We start from the raw sequence: 19,325 nt of genomic DNA, 5'->3' as shown, positions 1-19,325 counted from the left end.
TTTTCTACTAATGCTAGTTAGTGTTCAATATCAATAAATTCCCAAAGATTACAACTCTAAAAATTTAGATAAACATGAGCTTGGTGGCTTTTAGTATTATAACTCTCAACATAACCTTTCATAAAAATTCTTAAATTTATAAGAACATGACTTTTTAAAAGACATATTTATATTTTAAAATATTCCAACAATTTTTAATTTCCACTCACGGTATAGTTCTTATTACCACTCTATTTTCCTTCTCTTACTCCTTTAATTATGTGCTAATATTTCATTAAATATATTTTTAAGATTTTTTTAATAAGTCAATATATACAAGATTAATTATCAAATATCTCAAATATGAAACCTATATACTGGTATATATAATACTTTTATAGAGAAACTAGGTTGTTTCTCCACTTCAATTTTTACATTTATTTCTCTGCTAAAAATTAATAATTTTTCTTTTTAAAAAAAGCTAAGACACATTTATCTAACTTTTTATATGACACACATAGGTAGAATATATAGACGTGGGAATATAGGTCAACCAAGACTATATGAATTGGGGAAAAAGAGGATTGAGTTGGGTTAATCTCATTTATATACAGGTTAAAAAACCTAACTCAAATTATGTGGATTTGTGGGTTAAATATGTTAACCTATCAATTTCTATATAAATTTTTCCCTCTTTTAAAATAATTTGTTTATATGTGATACACGATAATACATACAACGTAAAAATATAATTATCCATCATAATCTGTGATCAATACAATCCACAATAAATACAAATCATGTCATATCTATAAAACTTCACAAGTTAAAGGTGAGGAGTGGATGAGGATCTCGAGCCTTAAAGATAGAGTAGCTGAACACAGGGAGGGGGAGGTTAAAAAACCTAATAAATTTCTTTTTAATTTTTTTAATTTTTTGTTTCTTTCTTTATTTTAGTGAGTGAACTTCAAACTTTTCCTCTTTCCCCCCAAACATTTTTTCCCTAACATGAAGTAACTGAGCCAACCCTAATTCATATGGGTTTGCCCATTTAAATCAAGGCGTAAAATGGTTAGATTAAAAAAAAAATCTTGTTTATATTTGAGTCATTTTTTTTTACAACTCAACTCGACAGATAACAAGTTATTCAATTTAATTAACTCATAATTAACCGAATTCATATTCACGCACACCTCTACATACTAGGTATTGGTCGACTAATTGAGTATATTTAAAAGAAAATTAAATAAGGATAATAATATAATGTGATAACATGTGTGTGTGTGTGGGGCATGATAAAAGACTCATAATAGATAACCATAAAATAAAATTCAATAACTTCACCTGTTGTTTCTCTCCTTTATTATATGAATAAGGATTCTCAATGCTAGTAAAATCTCCTTATAGTCACTATATATATATATATATTCTAATAAATTAGCCTTTGAAAGTTTATTTATATTTTTTATTTTGGCCTAAACAATGCAAGGATTTTTTGCGAAAGTTTCATGAAACCTCAACATAATCACTTAAAAAGATAGACCACGAAGACTATAAAGTAAACCAGTCTACACGTTTTCTAGTTGTGTGTCTCTATCACATTCTATCTGCCACTTGCTCGACCACTTTGTTAAAATTAAGGGTCATAAAGACCTCAACTGTCAGGAACAAAAAATATCTATCTTCTTTTCATCCAACTAACTAACAGGCTACGCAAGTTGGTCACGTGGCCTCATCTGTATTGTTCTCTCACGCATTACATATATATCTTTAGAACCTCATCTATGTTGATTATATCAAAAAAATAGTCCAACAACATAACATCATGAAGGTGTCTTCTGTTCGAGCGTTCGTACAAATCACGAGTCTGTTGTTTCTTCTCTCCCGCTTTCATTCTTATAGTCACACTCTTCATAGAATACCCCAAGCCAACCCCTCAAAGATGGCGACGTTTTGCTTTCTGATGGAGCAACCTTTGCCATGGGATTCTTCAGCCCCAGCAACAATTCTAGAAACCGATATGTTGGAATATGGTTTAACAAACTCTCTAAATACACCGTTGTGTGGGTAGCCAATAGAGAAAATCCTCTGAATGATACTTCTGGAGTTTTGTCTATCAATAACCATTGAAACATGGTTCTTGTTCTCAACAACATTAATTCAAAACTCAACAACCCTCTTTGGTCTTCCGATGTTTTGATCAAAACTCACAATAATGACACCTTTGCTCAGCTTCTCGACACAGGAAATCTAGTTTTACTTGAAATGGAGGAAAGAATCAGAAAGTTCTATGGCAGAGTTTCGATTATGGCAGTGGCACAATTCTTCCATTTATGAAAATTGGGTTTGATCGAAAAACTGGTTTCAATAGGGTCATTACATCATGGAGATCCCATGATGATCCTAGTATTGGGAACATGAGCTTCAGCATCGACCCACCAGGCTATCCTCAACTGTTCACATATGAAAACGGAGCTCCATTTTGGCGATGGGGATCTTGGACGGGTCAAAGATGGAGTGGGATACCACATATGACACCCAATTTTGTGTTCAACATTAGTTATGTTGATGATGCTAATCAAGTTTCCATAACAGTTAGTGTCCTAGACCCTTCAGTGTTCTTCAGAATGGTGATGGACAACACTGGTCACTTTTCACGAACAATTTGGCAAGCTAAAGAGCAAAGATGGCTTGAAATTTGGTCTGGTCCAACAGATGACTGTGACAACTACAGAAAGTGTGGATCAAACAGCATCTGTGATGTGTATAATAATAAAAACAGCACATTCGAGTGTGTATGTTTGCCAGGATTTGAACCCAGGAACTCGCGAGAGTGGTCTGATGGGAACGGATCGGGTGGGTGTGTGAGGAAGAAGAATGTGTCCACGTGTCAAAACGGCGAGGGGTTTGTGAAGTTAGCACCTGTGAAGGTTCCAGATACGTCAAAGGCACGTGCGGATAAGAGTAAGAGCTTGAGCTTGGAAGGGTGTGAAGAGAAGTGCCTAAGGGATTGTTCGTGTGTAGCTTACACAAGTGCCAACGAGGTCAAGCAAAGTGGGTGCATAACATGGTATGCTGATATGGAAGATATCAGGACATTCAACAATGTGGGACAAGAATTGTACGTACGTGTGGATGCGACTGAACTAGGTACATATATATTCTCTATCTCATAATACTTGAAGATGTAATTTTTGAACGTAAAAATAAAGCTAGTAATTTAGGTCAAATCTTACACGTCAATTTGGATAAGGTCAAAAAATCTTAGAATTGGGTTTGCAAATTTAAAAAATTTTCTTTACTTCAAGTTTATTTGGGCCCACCAAATAAGCCTCGAAGAAATCTAAATCAAGCTCAAACTTAAATGGACTTAGCCCAAATATCCAAATTCTTTTTTGTTTTTAAAAGATAAAATTAAAATTACTAACAAAGGTTGATCTAGTTTATAAGAATTTAGCTTACAACTTCATGAGATCAAATCTCACTACCAATACGAGGATTTTGTTGGTGGGTTATTTGTAAGTACCTCTAAAGTACAATTTGAGTATGGAAGCATGCCCTGATGCTAGTGAGCAATTCTAAAGAAAATTCTGACAATGTGCAGGTATTTTTGCTTTTGTGTCTTGGAATCGAAAACACCTTTTCCTTGTTTCCTTTCTCTTTCTTGTTGTAATTTTCTTCATGCCCCACCTATCAACAATTAATAAATATGGGTGAAATATTTACTTCAATTTTCATCATTTTAAATAATTTCCTAAAAAATATTACAATGAATCCATAATGCTTCTCTTTTCCATTAATGACTCCTAAAATATAACAAAAAATATGTCAATTATAACAAAAAAATAGGGAGTTATCAGTGAGCTCTCGGGATTCAACTTACCTAAACTTTTTTTTATCAAAATAAAATAAAATTAAAATTAGATAAAAATGTAAAATATTAATTTTTCAAGATAAAAATTTAAATGACTGAAAAAGAAAAAATAAAATAATATTTAATAATTTGAGTATTCGGATTATCTTGAATAAGCCCGAAAGCCTAATGCCTTAAGGTTGGGCTTGGCTATATATGAGTATTTTAATATATTTAAATATTTTAAGCTCGATCCAAATAAACTTAGCCTACTTGGATTATTGACTTCATGCAAAAATACATGAATATACATTAATTAACATGTCTCTTGCATTACCTAAATTTTCAGATTGATTATAATGAATAAATAGCATGACATTAAATTTTTATATCACAGATAGATTCTTTAATTGAAAAGTAAAGTGGATCAAAACAAATGTGCCCGCATAAAAATTCTTTACTTTGGAGGCATATTTTTTGGTGAATTCTGCGTTGACATATTAATATCTCTGCAGCTAAATATGAAAAAAGGCCTTATGGCTTACTTGGCAAGAGGGGGATTGTGACACTTATAGTTGTTTCTCCCTGCCTAACAATGTTCATGGTCATCTCTCTTGTGTTTTGTTTGGCAAAGAACAAGGAACAAGGTAAGATAAATTTCTATCAAAATTTTCACAAAATGAAGTTCTATATAAATTCAATGCAATCGCCCTGCAAATAAACTTTATTACTCAAAGTACCATATTCTTATTTTCATTACAATCTATGTCAAAAGGCCGTTTATAATCCTTTGCTTTTTTTAAAAAAATTTATTCTTGTGGATTGTGATTGTTATATTGTATTACAATTCATCCCTGTCGTTGTTTATCATGCAGCACAAACAAGAATTAAGGAACATTTGCTTGATGGAGAAAACAGTGAAGATTTACCTTTATTTGATCTGAGTGACATAGTTGAAGCAACAAACAATTTCTCGGATGCTAACAAGCTTGGGCAAGGGGGTTTTGGTTCTGTTCATAAGGTACCATTCTTAGTAACTAGCCTGAAATATTGTAAGTTAATAGAGCAAAACGGATGATATAGTGGGGGGTTTTTTCCTAACGGTAATTTTTTTTCTCAACAAATGTTGAGTATATACATTCACAAATTGATTATGAATTTGGCTTCAGGGTCTACTTGGTTGTGGAACAACAATAGCAGTGAAGAGGTTGTTAAAGTATTCTGGACAAGGTGTTGAAGAGTTCAAAAATGAGATCGTTCTGATTGCAAAGCTCCAACATAGAAATCCTGTCAGGATCTTAGGATGTTGCATCCAAGGAGAAGAGAAGATGTTGATCTATGAATATTTACCAAACAAAAGCTTAGACTCTTTCATTTTCGGTATGTCTTCTTTTCATTTTGTTCACAAGTTATAATGAAATTTTCATGATTTTAAAGAGACAAATTGATCAAGTATTCTCACTTCTAATATTATAAAATTATTGTTCAGATGATGCAAAAAAATTACAGTTAAACTGGAGAAAACGAATCAATATCATTTGTGGAATTGTAAGAGGAATCTTATACCTTCATTAAAATTCAAGATTATGAATAATTCATAGAGATCAAATGGCTAGCAATGTCTTGCTAGAATCTACGTTGAACCCAAAAATTACAAATTTTGGCATGGCTAGAATATTTAGTGGAGACCAAATTGAAGCAAGTACAAACCGTGTTGTTAGAACCTAGTAAGTACTCGACATTGCAACACATGACTAAAGTGTCTGAGCATTATATTACATGGATTCCCAATTTTCACAACCACACATAAAAATGGTAAAAAATTAAACAATCAAGTTGTTCAATTAAGTAGATGTAAATACTTTTGACATCATCAATATCAATATCTATATCTATGTAGTGTATATTTTGTTACTTGCAAATCCATTATTTGTAATAAAATAGCATCTCTACTGACTTAGATATATAGGTTAATATGCTAGAAATATCAATACATTAAACTACATATTTTAAGTTAACAATTATATTTAAATATTTTGAGTTGAAATGACTGGGTGTCCATTTATAACTTTTGAAAATCTTTATTTACAGTGGTTACATGTCACCTGAATATGCAATGGAAGGATTGTTTTCAATAAAGTCAAATGTATATAGCTTTGGGGTTTTACTTCTTGAGATTGTTACAAGCAGAAAGAATAGTGGTCATTATGATGACATCCCTTCTACTTTGGTTGGACATGTAAGTATCAATTATAAGGACCAACCACTATGAATTCAAGCTTTCTCCTCAATAGTCTAATTAATTATCTAATGCCTACGATTTATTCAGATTTGGGATCTTTGGAGAGAAAGAAGAGCTATGAAGATTGTAGATCCATCATTAAATAATGAGCCATGCCATGAACATGAATTTCTAAAATGCATCCAGATCGGACTGTTATGCGTACAAGAACATGCATCAGATAGGCCAACTATGTTAGAAGTTGTTTCCATGTTGGACAATGACTCAGCTCTTCCTCCCCCTAAACAACCAGCTTTTGTTGTCAAGAGAACTACTTGTGATCATTCAAATCCATCAATTGGTCAAGAAGTTTATTCAATAAATGGAATGAGCACAACTGCGATTGAAGCTTGTTGATGTCAAGTTCTTAGAACATATATGGTACTTGCATGTTCTTATATGGTGTTGCCACTTTCGAAGTGAGTGCTTCTAATGAGACTTTTCAACGCCTGTGAATGATAATGAAGCATATATCTTTTACTATTATTAATTCATGAAGTAAAGATGCGTGTAAAATTTGCTAAATCATGTATAATTAAGCCTGGATGGAATTATTGGTAATTAATTATTTCATTTGCAAATTAGATTTTATCTATTAGTAACATTTTGTTTTGGATTTATATATGCAATAACATCTGAAGATTCTTGTGTGTGTTGATCAATTGTTTCATTGATGTTTTAAACTCGTATATGTGTATTTTTATTAATATATATTAATAGGGGTTATGATGTTGTATAAGTTAAAATTGTCTTCACTTTTCTCCTTTTGATTTTCCCAAGTGATCTTTCTATGCTCTGTTATATTAACACCGATCCTACAAAAGTTAAAAATTTTTGGGGCATTAATTAAATCCAAGCTCAAAGAGCACCACCAAGATTCTTATATTGATAATGAAATTTGATCCCATAATTTTATAGGTAATAAGTCAAATTATTATCAATTGGACAAACATTTATTGGTTATATGCATAGCCTTTCATTTCAACTTTACTTACTATATGCTAAATGTCATGGTGTAATGATTTTAAACTTTAAATTGAATAAAATTTTCTTTCAATAAATATTTTATTTAAATAAATTTTATAGCAAGTAGAAATTAATAGTTTAGAGAAATTTAAGCAAGAAACTTTTTTGAGAATTTAAAGTTCAAATTTTTTCAAGCAAGAGTTTGATTTTAAATTATAGAAAAATTTTGTTATCTTTTTCGTAATAGTTTTGTGCCCTTTTTGTGATTTTCTCGTGCTCTTGTGATTTTTCCAAAAGCTTCTTGAATCAGATTTTAACTCTGCGTGTAACACAGCATTCCTTTCATTTTTTTTCCCTCACCGCCATTAGAACTTCACAGAACAAGCGAGACACATTTTTTTCCCCTTTCTGCACCAATTCTTCAGCTTTCCCTCTCTTCTCGATCATGTTCCTTCGCTGAGCCTCATCATCTGCAATTTCATGGCCGCCTCACGGCAAAGCGACCACTCCGTTCTCCTCCGTAGCAGCTCGGCAAACCTCCGTTCTCCTCTGTTTGACGCGCTCGACGACTTGGAGGAGGCTAGGAGTTGCCTCTTCTTCTTCGCGTCTGCATGTGAGAGTAGTTGAAATCCTCCATTGTCACCAGCAGCGTCACTTGCCGTTGCACCTCCGTCCGCACCTGCGTTGGCCATCTTTGCTCTGTCTCTTTTACTCTTTGGATCTAGCGTGGTGTGTGTGGGTGATTAGAGAGTTTGGGTGTCTTAAATGTTGCTCCCTCCATCTTCCTCCAGCTGCCAACGTGATCAGAAAGTGGAGAGGTTGAATATCTTCCTCGTTTTTGCTCTGTTTTGTGGCCGACGGAGGTGCATATACGGATTGGAGCTCTTATCTTCTCCTTCTTCGACGCAGGTGAGTGGCTGATTTATATTTGTTGCCACTGAGCTTTGTTGAGGTGAGATGCTGTTATCTTTCCTTCCTTTTTGGATTATACAGCACCACCGAATCATTCCCTCCTTTCTCCAGCCGACCGATGCAGCCCCTGTTCCTTATGGTTGTTGTGCTATTTTAGTTAGGATTAAGGTGATGTTTTGGTTGATGCTGGAAATTGTTTTATGGTGATGTTGAGCTAAAATATAATTATGGAATTAAATGTTGAGAGTTGTGGAAATTTATTGGGTGTGTTTGTTTCATAACTTAATTATTGGAGAATGCCTTAAGTGTTTGTGGACATGTTTGAAAGAAGATATTAATGGAAAGAATGTTATTAAATTGGCATAATATAACTCAAAATAAAATATGTAAGTAGTGGCTTAAGTTATTGGTTGAAATATTTATTTAAAGGTCAATTAGGATACATATAAGGGGATGTTAAAATATTTAAAAGAGCAATTTGGTTGAATTAAAGTGGTTAATTTTTATATAAAAGTTTAGTGAAATATGTGTGATTGTTTGCATCTGTATGTAATGTGATTCTAAGCTTGAAACATATAAGAGAAGCATTTGGTAGAACGTAAGTTGTTTAATTTTTTTTAACATTAATTAGTTTTGAAGGAACATGAGTAAACAGTTATTTAAGTTATTAAATTGGAAGCCTAAAATATCTAAGGTAGATTATACTAAAGTAAACGATGGTTGTGATTGAATGTTACATAGTATTGTTGACTACTTGATAGTAGTTGTTGAAGGGTTTAATGAGAATTTAAGGAGTTAATAAGAAATTTAAAGAATATGTAAAGAGCTTGAATGTTAATTTCTCTTGTTTATATTAAGAAGGGAAATCATAATGACATAAAATGTGTTGGTTTACATGTTAATTAAATTAATTTGGGGCATCATTGAAGTAAACAAAAATTGAGGGAATCTAACTATAAGATTTTTGAAAACTTAGGTGAGTGGGTAGCGTTTCAAATAAGTTCTAAAAAAATATTTAAGAAATTTCTTTATTTAAGTTTAATATTGTTATTCTATAAACTGTATAAACATTCTTGCAAATTATATTTTATAACAATTGTTTTATAAATGACAATTTCTTGATTTTCCCTATAATTTATATTATTGCTAAGCATTGATTGAAGTTGATACATGGCAAACAATATTACTTTTCAAAAGTAACTTATTTACTAAATTCTATGTTTGATACAAATAAAGATTTGTGCATCGAGGACAAGAACATGAATATAAGAAATGAAAATGGATAATTGAATAGTATAATTGAAAGAGAAAAATTTTGAAATTTCATTCTTGTTCCATGCATGCTCAATTTTAATTAGGGGGATTGAGTTCAAAATGTTAGATGCTAATAACAGTTTGGTTAGCTTTTGACGCGCCATGATACATCTAGCTAGCAAGATGCTTATAGAAAATGCTAGCATCGCCAACTAACATAAAATGGAAGATAATATTAGGTAGTCCTCATAGGTTAAGGTTTCTAATGCAATTAATTAATTAAAATAATATTTTGCTTTAATTGAATTAATTAAGGTCCTTAGTAGTTGGAAGATACTTTGGATTAATTTAGAAAATAGTTAATGCTGAAATGAGAGGGTTAGGAAGCAAATAGAAGATTAGAACTCTAGAACACTCTTCTCTTCATTAACTTTAGCTTGTTTGTGAATTGAAAGTTATTTTAATTGATCATTTTTAATATTTTCATTTTAATTGTTCCAAAATCAATCTCAAGTTTTATTAGCTTAACGTGAATGAATTTGAAAATTTAACGCCTACTTGCCATTTTAATTAATTCTCTAAGGGATTGACTTTGATTTGCCACTAGCTTCAAGTGCAACTTGTATACTTGTGGTGTCTTTTAATTTTTGTGGGCATCAAGTTTTTGGTGCCATTTTCAAGGAATTAAGGCAATTGGTGATTAGCATTAACGGACCTTTAATAGTTTTTGCTTAAGCATTTATTTTGTTATTTTATTTTCTTTTGTTTTGTTCAGTTAGATTCTTGATCTTTTTCTTATTCTTGTAAGACTATTTTGCATGCCATGCAAGGCTAAGTAAAAAAAAAAAAGACAACTGTGAGAACAAGTAGTTGTTGGATAGGATGGCACCCAAAAGATGGTAAATTGAGTGATACTTAATTTTTCTAGAGAAATTAGAAGTGAAGAAGATTGGTGCACAAAATGAAGAGATTTGACATAAGTAATTTATCTTGGTTTAGCCTAACCCATAGCCTACGTCTAGTCCTCAATATCACACTTGAGATTTTTAACTAAACTTACAAGTTTCAATGGGTGCTTGCTACCACAGTACAACTCCCAAGACTTTACTTGTCTTGATTCAAAATTAAACATTGCTACAACCAGCAAGTTGTTACAAATTACTTGAAAAATACCTTTTTAAGATTTTAGCTAAAGAATAAAACTTTCACAAAAAAACTCTCTTAAAGAGTAGACAAATTACAATTGAAAGTTTAGAAACTTGTGAGAGTTTTTTTAACAAACTTTATCAAGAATCATAAATGAATTCTAAACTTTAATGCACAATTAAAATCTTTTAGAATTCTCAAAAGATGAATAGTTCACTCTGGGATCAAAAATTCTTATTCTAAACTTGAATTGTATCACATATATGGCTTTAGTAGTTGATAGACTGTTGGAACAATATTTCTAGCCATTAGTAACATTTCTTATATGCAATAGATGTTTCATGTGTGGAATGGAGCTATCCAAGCTCCAGACATGCATATGTGACAATTCAAGCATGAATACTAGGGTTACTCATGCATGTTTTGGAGGATATAAAAATGCAAATCATTTTGTGTGACAAAACAAGCGTGCGACCCTCAGCTTCTCACGCTTGAATTAACTAGCCAAATGCCAAGCTTGATTCTGTGTGACTAATCACGTGCGAGACTAACCTTATATCACACGTGGAATGGCTGATTCTAAAACCCAGTCCATTTAGCAAGACAGATCACGTGTAAAATACTTTATTACACATGCGTGAAATGGCTAGTTATAAAACTAAGCCATTCTAGAAGACAAATCATGTATGGAACTAATGTGCTTTTAAGCAAGAATTGCATGATTGGAAAGACTTAGAATGAAGAGTAACAAATCACATAATTTTTCAATATGAACCAAGCTTGAAATGATTTAAGACTTACTTGGACAAAATGTGTTCAAGAGACTTAGTGACAAATCACACATGGATGCCTTCTCATTCAAACATGAAATGGCACTTCACATTATGCAAGGGAACACAAGGTGACAATTCAAGTGTGCATACTCAAGGGTAGCTTACATAAATTGGAGCACATAAGCTATGTCAAGGCATTACACAAACACAAGTGATAAATCAGACGTGGCTTACTTCTAATTCAAGTGTGAAACGTCAGTCAATATGCCTAAGATGACAAATCACGCGTGGGACCATGCTGAATCACGAGTGAATCATCAGACAATGAAAAGCTCAAATTTTATGATCCAACTTAAGCTAAAATGACATAACTTACAAGCTTGAATATACTAAGATGAATTCTAAGATGCACAAAATGAGACTTATAAGTTAAGAATTATGCATTCATTTCAAGGATAATAAGATATGATTAAGCTCTTAAAGTTTTCATATTGAATGAGAATTGAATAACTTATCCTATAAATCTTCATCTTCTCTTGATTATTGATACTTTTGAGATTTTATCTTCATCTATACTTCTTTATGTATCTGTAAACATAGTAAACACCACTTCTCTTAGTTTTGTAATCATCAAAATATATGATCCAACATTCTCTCCCTTTTTTGATGATGACGAAACCTTAAGATCAAGGTACTTAATTTTATTCAATACAATGCTCCCCTTAATCAAATATGGGAGTTTAAAGAATTATAAGTGTAGAATAATAAAATTGAAATTTAAAGATTACAGAGACATGAATGAATAGAACAAAATATTTCATTGATAAATGATAGAATACAACAAGTGTCAGTACAAATTATCAATGAATACAAATCTCCCTATAAACTATGAAGTTCTACTAGAACTCCCCTTAAGCCTACTAACTATCTCTAGTATTTTCTCCCCCTTTGGAATCATAAAAAAGATACAAATATTCCTCGGAGAGAATGAACTCGAGATCTAAGATGAGCTTTCAAGATTTCTTTATCAGATAGATAATCTAGGTTCAAGGGTTGTGTAGAAAGCACTATAGCCAATATGGAAGAATTATTTAGATCTATAATTAACTATAGCCTAAAAGTGTGATTATTAGGATTGAAAATTTAAGTCTAACATTTAATCTTGTAGATTAATTGTTGTTTGAACTGTTTGGTGGAGGCTAGAAGAGTAATTATTCTCCTACAAGTAACCCTTTTTTGTGGCAAAAGGTTGAGGTAACTTGTAATATCTTAAATTTCAATCCCTGAAACTAGTTACTAATCAGGGGTAAATTAGTAATTAGTACATGGATTGTGGTTTAGGTGTTGAGTTGGTGTTTTATGTTGTTTGGATGTTGTATTGATAAGATTAAAGGGCAGAAAGACAATCCAAGGCAAAACGCGTGAGCACAAGTGAGAGTTTTCTCACTGTGCCACGTACCACGATGGAAGCTATGTGTGCCATGGCTCATCATCCAAGGATCATTTAAAGCTAACGTGATTAGCTCGTGGAATTAGAAGAGGTAGTGTGAAAAACTCATCTAGAGGGGTGGAGACATTCAGCTCTGCTAGCACAAGCGATATTTGGAGCTTGGGAGTCCACTTTAATTAATAACTTTCTGGGTAAGTATAGCACAATCCCAAGCTTCAATTCTACCCCTTTTTTATTAAATTTCATCAGTTGAGAAATCGAATCTCAAGATTATAAGGTGTTCTAATCTAAAAAAAAGGTTTAAAATGGAATATTGAATACAAAACTAAGATTTTATGACTAGTATGGAGTTGAATGGTTGAGCTTTAAGGATTTATACTTAAAATGGCCTAAAAGTTAGGTTAAATGGTAAAAATATGGTTGATGTGTTAGGAGATTATTATGATTGTTTGAGTAGCCTATAGGGGTACTGTATTATGTAGATTAAGCACCCGTGAGGTTACTCATAGGAATCTACACCCGTAGGAGCTCAGTGTGATTAGTAACCCTTAGTGGCAAGGGTTAAAGGTAACTAGAGTAACCCTTTTACTTGTTTGGTTGTGAAATTGTTTGCGAGTATTTTGATATAACTACATGCATTGTGTTATGAATCAATAGAGTAGTAGCAGTGTGAAAGTATATGCATGCGGATATGTGAGTATTGATTGAAATGAATTTGAGGTGGCACGTGCATTGACATGCATCACATCCACAAGATATACCATGGATTATGGTAGGGGGATGCAGCCCTACCGTAAGGAGGTCCAGGAAGCCTTGATGATCTAGAATGTAGAGCTTGACTCTACCAAGACAGACTTAGGAGAAGAATCTTGATGATCTAGAGTATAGAGCTTAACTTCACCACGATGAACCTAAGATATTGAATGATCCACAAGGTTACCCTAGATTAGGGTAGGGGGTCACAGTCCTACTCTGTATAAGGCTAGGAAGTCCTGATAATCCAAAGCGTCAAGTTTAACTCTACTATAATGGACCTAGGAGACTATCCATACGCGAAGAGGATTACCTAGTCTAAGCAATGGTATGGTGGGCCCTGTTCCTTGTGACTATAAATCCTAGTTCAAGTGTAGATATTACTCTACCAAGGGGAACCAGGAATACGTTGCATGAGTATAACGAGATTGATGAGAATGAATTCTTGTATATGCATATGTCATTGTTTTATTGATACACATGCTACTTTATCGCTTGTTTATAATTTTGCTTACTAACAATAATTGGGAATACCTCTGAGTTACTGGAACGTATGTCTCATATAAAGCCCCAACTATATCCGGGCTTTACCATTACATCACACAATCAATTAATCAAAATCAGATTAATAGCCCTTTATTTTTTTTTCAAATCATGGGATCTTGACTTCTTCAAACATATATTCAAATAAAAGGATTAGTGGAAGCACAAACACAATCAAAAGACTCAAAATACAATAATTTCTCAACCATAAAAAAGGGTTAGACGCCACGGCGTGCAATACATGCACCACGGAATGTGGCACAGAGCCACACACCTGATTTCTCTATGTCATGCATCATGGCGTGAGATGCCATGCGCTACGGTGCACCTATCTGAAATTTCTCCTGTCATTTGACAGTAAAAATGATAAACTTTTGGTGTACACCGTTTTTAAATCCAATGTCCAATTAGAGTGATTCAAATACCCACATGAAGCTTACAATGTATACTAGCTAATGGAATAAGTTTAGACTCAATCTCACAGTCCGATCTAAAATTGCACACTTGGGTGTAAAATGTCACTTTTTCTTTCAAAAACGTACACCCTAAGTGCTCAATTCTCGTTCATTGTCTCATTAGACCACTTCAGGCCTTAAACCAAGTCCCAAAGGACCACATATACCTGATTAGCATCATATACACATATATCACATTAATAGCCCATCTTGACCTCTCAATGCCACATTACACAATTGTGGTCTTATATGAGAAAAAAATTTATACAACACATATTCACATATAACTAGAATTGTTCCACTTTTAATCCTCTGACTCTTACATATAGGGCTCCGCCTCACCATATGGTCGAGAATCACAAATGTACTTTACTCTTCCAAATGGGGCTCTGCCTCAACATTTGTATCAAGTTCTCATCTTTTATGTTAAGTTCTCACATAACAATACAAATCACATTCATTTCAGATTTAATACATATCAACACATATATACACCAGTAGAACAAGTTACAACACAACATATACTTTCTTGATTCGCATTTAAGCTTACCCACGTACCCTTTACTGGGGCACCCTTGTCATAATGCAACATCATATACATATATATAAGCATGTTTCACAACACAATTCACTTCCTCATATTTACATACATATATGCATCTTAGTTAGTAACTTAACTCTATAAATAACTTTATACATTCATTTCATTTAAATGATAGTTATACCACTACCAATTGAGGCTACTCTTTCCTCACTTCCTTTCCCGACCTTCTTGTGCTCTCTTCACTTATGTTCAAAAGTAATAGAGTAAGACATACATCTCAATAACTCGAAGATAACCCGAATTACCTGTTAGTAAGAAAAATCATAAATAAGAGATAAAGTAGCATGTCAGTACACGTGCCACTTCAAATTTATTTCAATGAATACTCACACACTCGTATGCATATACTTTCACAATGTTGCTATTCTATTAGTTCACAATATAATACACGTAATTATATCAAAATACTTGCAAACAATTTCACACTAAGGGTTACCTTTAACCCTTGCTACTAAGGGTTACTAGCCACACTAAACTCCTAAGGGCATAGATTCTCACGAGCAACTTCACAGGTGCTCAATCTATATAACACAGTGCCCCTAAGTCAATTTCTAACACATTTCATAGGCATTAATTCAGCTAAACCGAATACCTTAACACATAAAACAATTCAATTGAACCCTTTTCAATCCACTTATCCATTATTTATAGTCATTAGCCCTATAGATTATCTAAACAAGCACAACAACTTCCTAATCTACTCATTCACCTAAATTCTTACTATTAACCTAATTTTTAGGCCATTTTGAGCTTAAATGCTTAAAGCTCAACCATTCAACTCCATATTAGTCACAAAACCTTAGTTCTATATTTGATATCCAGTTTTAACCCTTTCTTTTATATTACAACACCTTAGAATCTCATGATTTGATTTCTCAACTGATGAAATTCAATTAAAAAGGAATAGAATTGAAGCTTGGGTTTGCATGATACTTACCTAGTGAGTTATTAATTAAAGTGGACTCCCAAGCTTCAGATATCGCTTGCCCTAACAGAGCTAAACTCCTCCACCCCTCCAAATGCATTTCTAGCATCTCACTTCTAATTTTACAAGTTGATCACATCAGTTTTAAGTAATTCCTAGACGGTGCGTTGTGGCACATGGCACAGTGAGTTCAATCTCACTTGTACTCGTGCATTATGCCATGGATTGTCTTTCTACCCTTCAATCTTATTAATGTAATGCCCAAACAACATAAAGCATCAACTCAACACCTAAACCACAATCAATCCATTAATTACTAATTTACCCCTGATTAGTAACTAGTTCCTGGGATTGAAATTCAAGATGTTACAATTCTCCCCTCCTTTAGAGGAATTTTTTTTCCCTGAAATTCAAACAAAATCCTAAACTCACCTTATAGGAACAAGTAAGGGTATTGCTTCCTCATACTTTCCTTTGTCTCCCACATCGCATCACCAGGAGCCATTCCTCGCCAAAACACTTTAACTAATTAGATAGTCTTATTATGTAATTGCTTCTCTTTGATATCCACTATCCGTTTCGATTTAGTTCGGTAAGTTAAATTCTCCAGAAATTTTATTTTTTCTAACTCAATCACATATGATGGATTCGATTGATACTTTTTCAATTATAACACATCGTGTATTCTGGATAGAGGAAGAGGTAAAGCGATTCTATATGCTACAGGACCTACTCTACTTAGAATATGATAATCTACTTAGAATATGATATGGTCCCTTATAGATCTACTAATGCCAGTCAAAGGAGAAACTCGGTGAAATACATGATTTCCTACTATAAACTCTAACAGCTGACATCGCTTATCAACTTATCTTCTTAGTAGTCTGATCTACTATATGAAGACCAATTACACACTTCTTTCACTCAACTCAACCTAACACAAGGGTGATTTACACCTTCTCTCATACAATGCCTCATATAGTACCATCTGAATACTCAAGTGAAAGCTCTTATTATAAGCGAACTCAGCCAAAGGTAAATGCTATCCCAACTGCCTTTCCACTTAAAGGCACATGATCATAACAAGTCTTCTAGAGTCTGTATTGTATGCTTAGTTTGTCCATCGGTCTGTGGATGTTAAGAGGTATTAAACCTCAATTCAATACCCATTGCCTTCTGCAATACTCCCTAGAACCTCAAAGTAAATTGAGGATCTCTATCTGACACTATGTCTTTAGGTACACCGTGTAATCTTACCACCTCTCTTACATATACTTTTGCATGCTTTTCCACACATAGGTGGTCTTAACTAGCAAGAAGTGTGCTAACTTCATCAATCAATCTACTATAACCCACACAGAGTCTTATTTTGTCTGAGTCCTTGGTAGACCAAACACAAAGTCCATTAAAATACTGTCCCACTTTCACTAGGGAATCTCTAGAGGTTGTAACATACCAACTTGTCTCTGATGCTCGATCTTTACTTTTTAACACATGAGACATTGGCTCACAAAATCGATAACATCTCGTTTCATACCTTACCACCACCAATACTTCTTCATGTCACAGTACATCTTAATCATACTAGGATGCATCGTGTATCTACTCTGGTGAGCTTCTTCCAATAATCTCCTTCTAATCTCCTTATCCACGATATACCAATTCATTCTTTATACAGGATGAACCTGTAATCATTGAACTAAAACAAAGTAGTACGACCTTCTTCTATATCTTCCTGTACATTTAATAAAAACTTATCTTTTAACTGAGCTTCCCCGTATCTCTTTCTAAAACTCATTGGAAATTATGGTTGAGTAAATCGCATTCAAAGTTTAATTTGATGCCTTAAGCTGCACCTCTAGCAAAGACAATAATAATCTGATGTCAACCCTCCGACTCTTACATATAAGGCTCTACCTTACTATATGGTCAAAAATCACAAATGTACATAACTCTTCTAAATGGGGCTCCACCTCACCATTTGTGTCAAGTTCTTATCATTTGTGTTAATTTCTCACATAATAATACAAATCACATTCATTTCACATTCAATACATATCAACACATATATATACCGGTAGAACAAGTTACAACACAATATATACTTACTTGATTCACATTTAAGCCTACCCACGTATCCTCCACTAGGGCACCCTTAGCATAATGCAACATCATATACATATATATAAGCAAGTTTCACAACACAATTCACTTTCTCATATTCACATACATCTATGCATCTTAGTTGGCAACTTAACTCTATAAATAACTTTATACATTCATTTCATTCAAATGATAGTCATACCACTACTAATCGAGGTTATTCTTTCCTCACTTCCTTTCCAAGCCTTCTCATGCTCTCTTCACCTATGTTCAAAAGCAACGAAGTAAGACATACGTCCCAATAACTCGAAAATAACTCCAATTACCAGTTTGTAAGCAAAATCATAAACAAGCGATAAAGTAGTATGTGTATTAATAAAACAATAACATATGCATATACAGGAATTCACTCTCAACAATCTCATTATGCTCATGTAATGCATTCCTAGTTCCCCTTAGCAGAGTAATCTCTACACCCGAACTAGGACTTCCAGTCATAAGGAATAGGGCCCATCATACCACTGCTCAAACCAGGTAATGCTCTTTACATATGGGTGGTCTCTTAAGGCCATCATGATGGAGTCAAGCTCTATGCTCTGGATCATCAAGACTTCCTAGCCTTATACAAAGTAGGACCATGACCCCTTACCTTAGTCTAGGGTAACATCATGGATCATTTAATATCCTAGATCCATCATAATAGAGTCAAGCTCTACGTTCTGGATCATTAGGATTCTTCTCTTAGGTCTGTCCTCGCGGATTCAAGCTCTATGCTCTAGATCATTAGGACATCCTAGACCTCTTCACGGTAAGGCTGCATCCCCCTACCATAATCCATGATATATCTCATGGGTGCAATGCATGTCAGTACACGTGCCACTTGAAATTCATTTCAATTAATACTCATACACCTGCATGCATATACTTTCACAATGTTGCTACTCTATCAATTCATAATACAATGCACGTAGTTATATCAAAATACTTATAAATAATTTCACAAACAAACAAGTAAAAGAGTTACTCCACTTACCTTTAACCCTTACTACTAAGGGTTACCAGCTACACTAACCTCTCAGGGGCGTAAATTCTCATGAACAATTTCACAGGTGCTCAATCTACATAACACAGTACCCCTCAGTCAATTTCCAACACATTTCATAGGCATTGATTCGGCTAAAATGAATTTCTTAACACATAAAACAATTTAACTACCCTTTTCAATCCACTTATCCATTATTTATAATTGTTAGCCTTATAGACTATCTAAATAACCATAACAATCTCTTAATCCACTCATTCACCTAAATTCTTACTATTAACCTAAT

The 19,325-nt window shown here is 33.5% G+C and overlaps 1 protein-coding gene across 1 annotated transcript; it reads left to right on the top strand.

Moving 5' to 3' along the window:
• Positions 1-1,825: 1,825 nt before the first annotated feature.
• Positions 1,826-6,616, top strand: LOC129285354 (G-type lectin S-receptor-like serine/threonine-protein kinase At1g11410). The gene is made up of 6 exons (XM_054920998.1): positions 1,826-3,129; positions 4,348-4,479; positions 4,708-4,853; positions 5,002-5,212; positions 5,924-6,071; positions 6,162-6,616. The coding sequence occupies exons 1-5, from the start codon at positions 2,313-2,315 to the stop codon at positions 5,968-5,970; spliced, it is 1,353 nt and encodes a 450-aa protein (XP_054776973.1). The 5' UTR covers positions 1,826-2,312; the 3' UTR covers positions 5,971-6,071; positions 6,162-6,616.
• Positions 6,617-19,325: the final 12,709 nt, after the last annotated feature.

Source organism: Prosopis cineraria, unplaced genomic scaffold, assembly GCF_029017545.1.
Source record: "Prosopis cineraria cultivar Desert tree isolate PC_DT_omini unplaced genomic scaffold, ASM2901754v1 PC11, whole genome shotgun sequence".
NCBI classification, from domain to species: domain Eukaryota; kingdom Viridiplantae; phylum Streptophyta; class Magnoliopsida; order Fabales; family Fabaceae; genus Prosopis; species Prosopis cineraria.
Note: the sequence above shows the minus strand (reverse complement) of the source record. Positions and strands in the feature narration are given on the sequence as shown.

Bases quoted from the DNA above. Each gene is read 5' to 3' on its own strand.
- LOC129285354 (XM_054920998.1), top strand. From the start codon at position 2,313: ATGAAAATTGGGTTTGATCGAAAAACTGGTTTCAATAGGGTCATTACA. The intron at 3,130-4,347 runs GTACATATATAT...ATATCTCTGCAG, and splicing joins TGTGGATGCGACTGAACTAG to CTAAATATGAAAAAAGGCCT. The intron at 4,480-4,707 runs GTAAGATAAATT...TTTATCATGCAG, and splicing joins GGCAAAGAACAAGGAACAAG to CACAAACAAGAATTAAGGAA.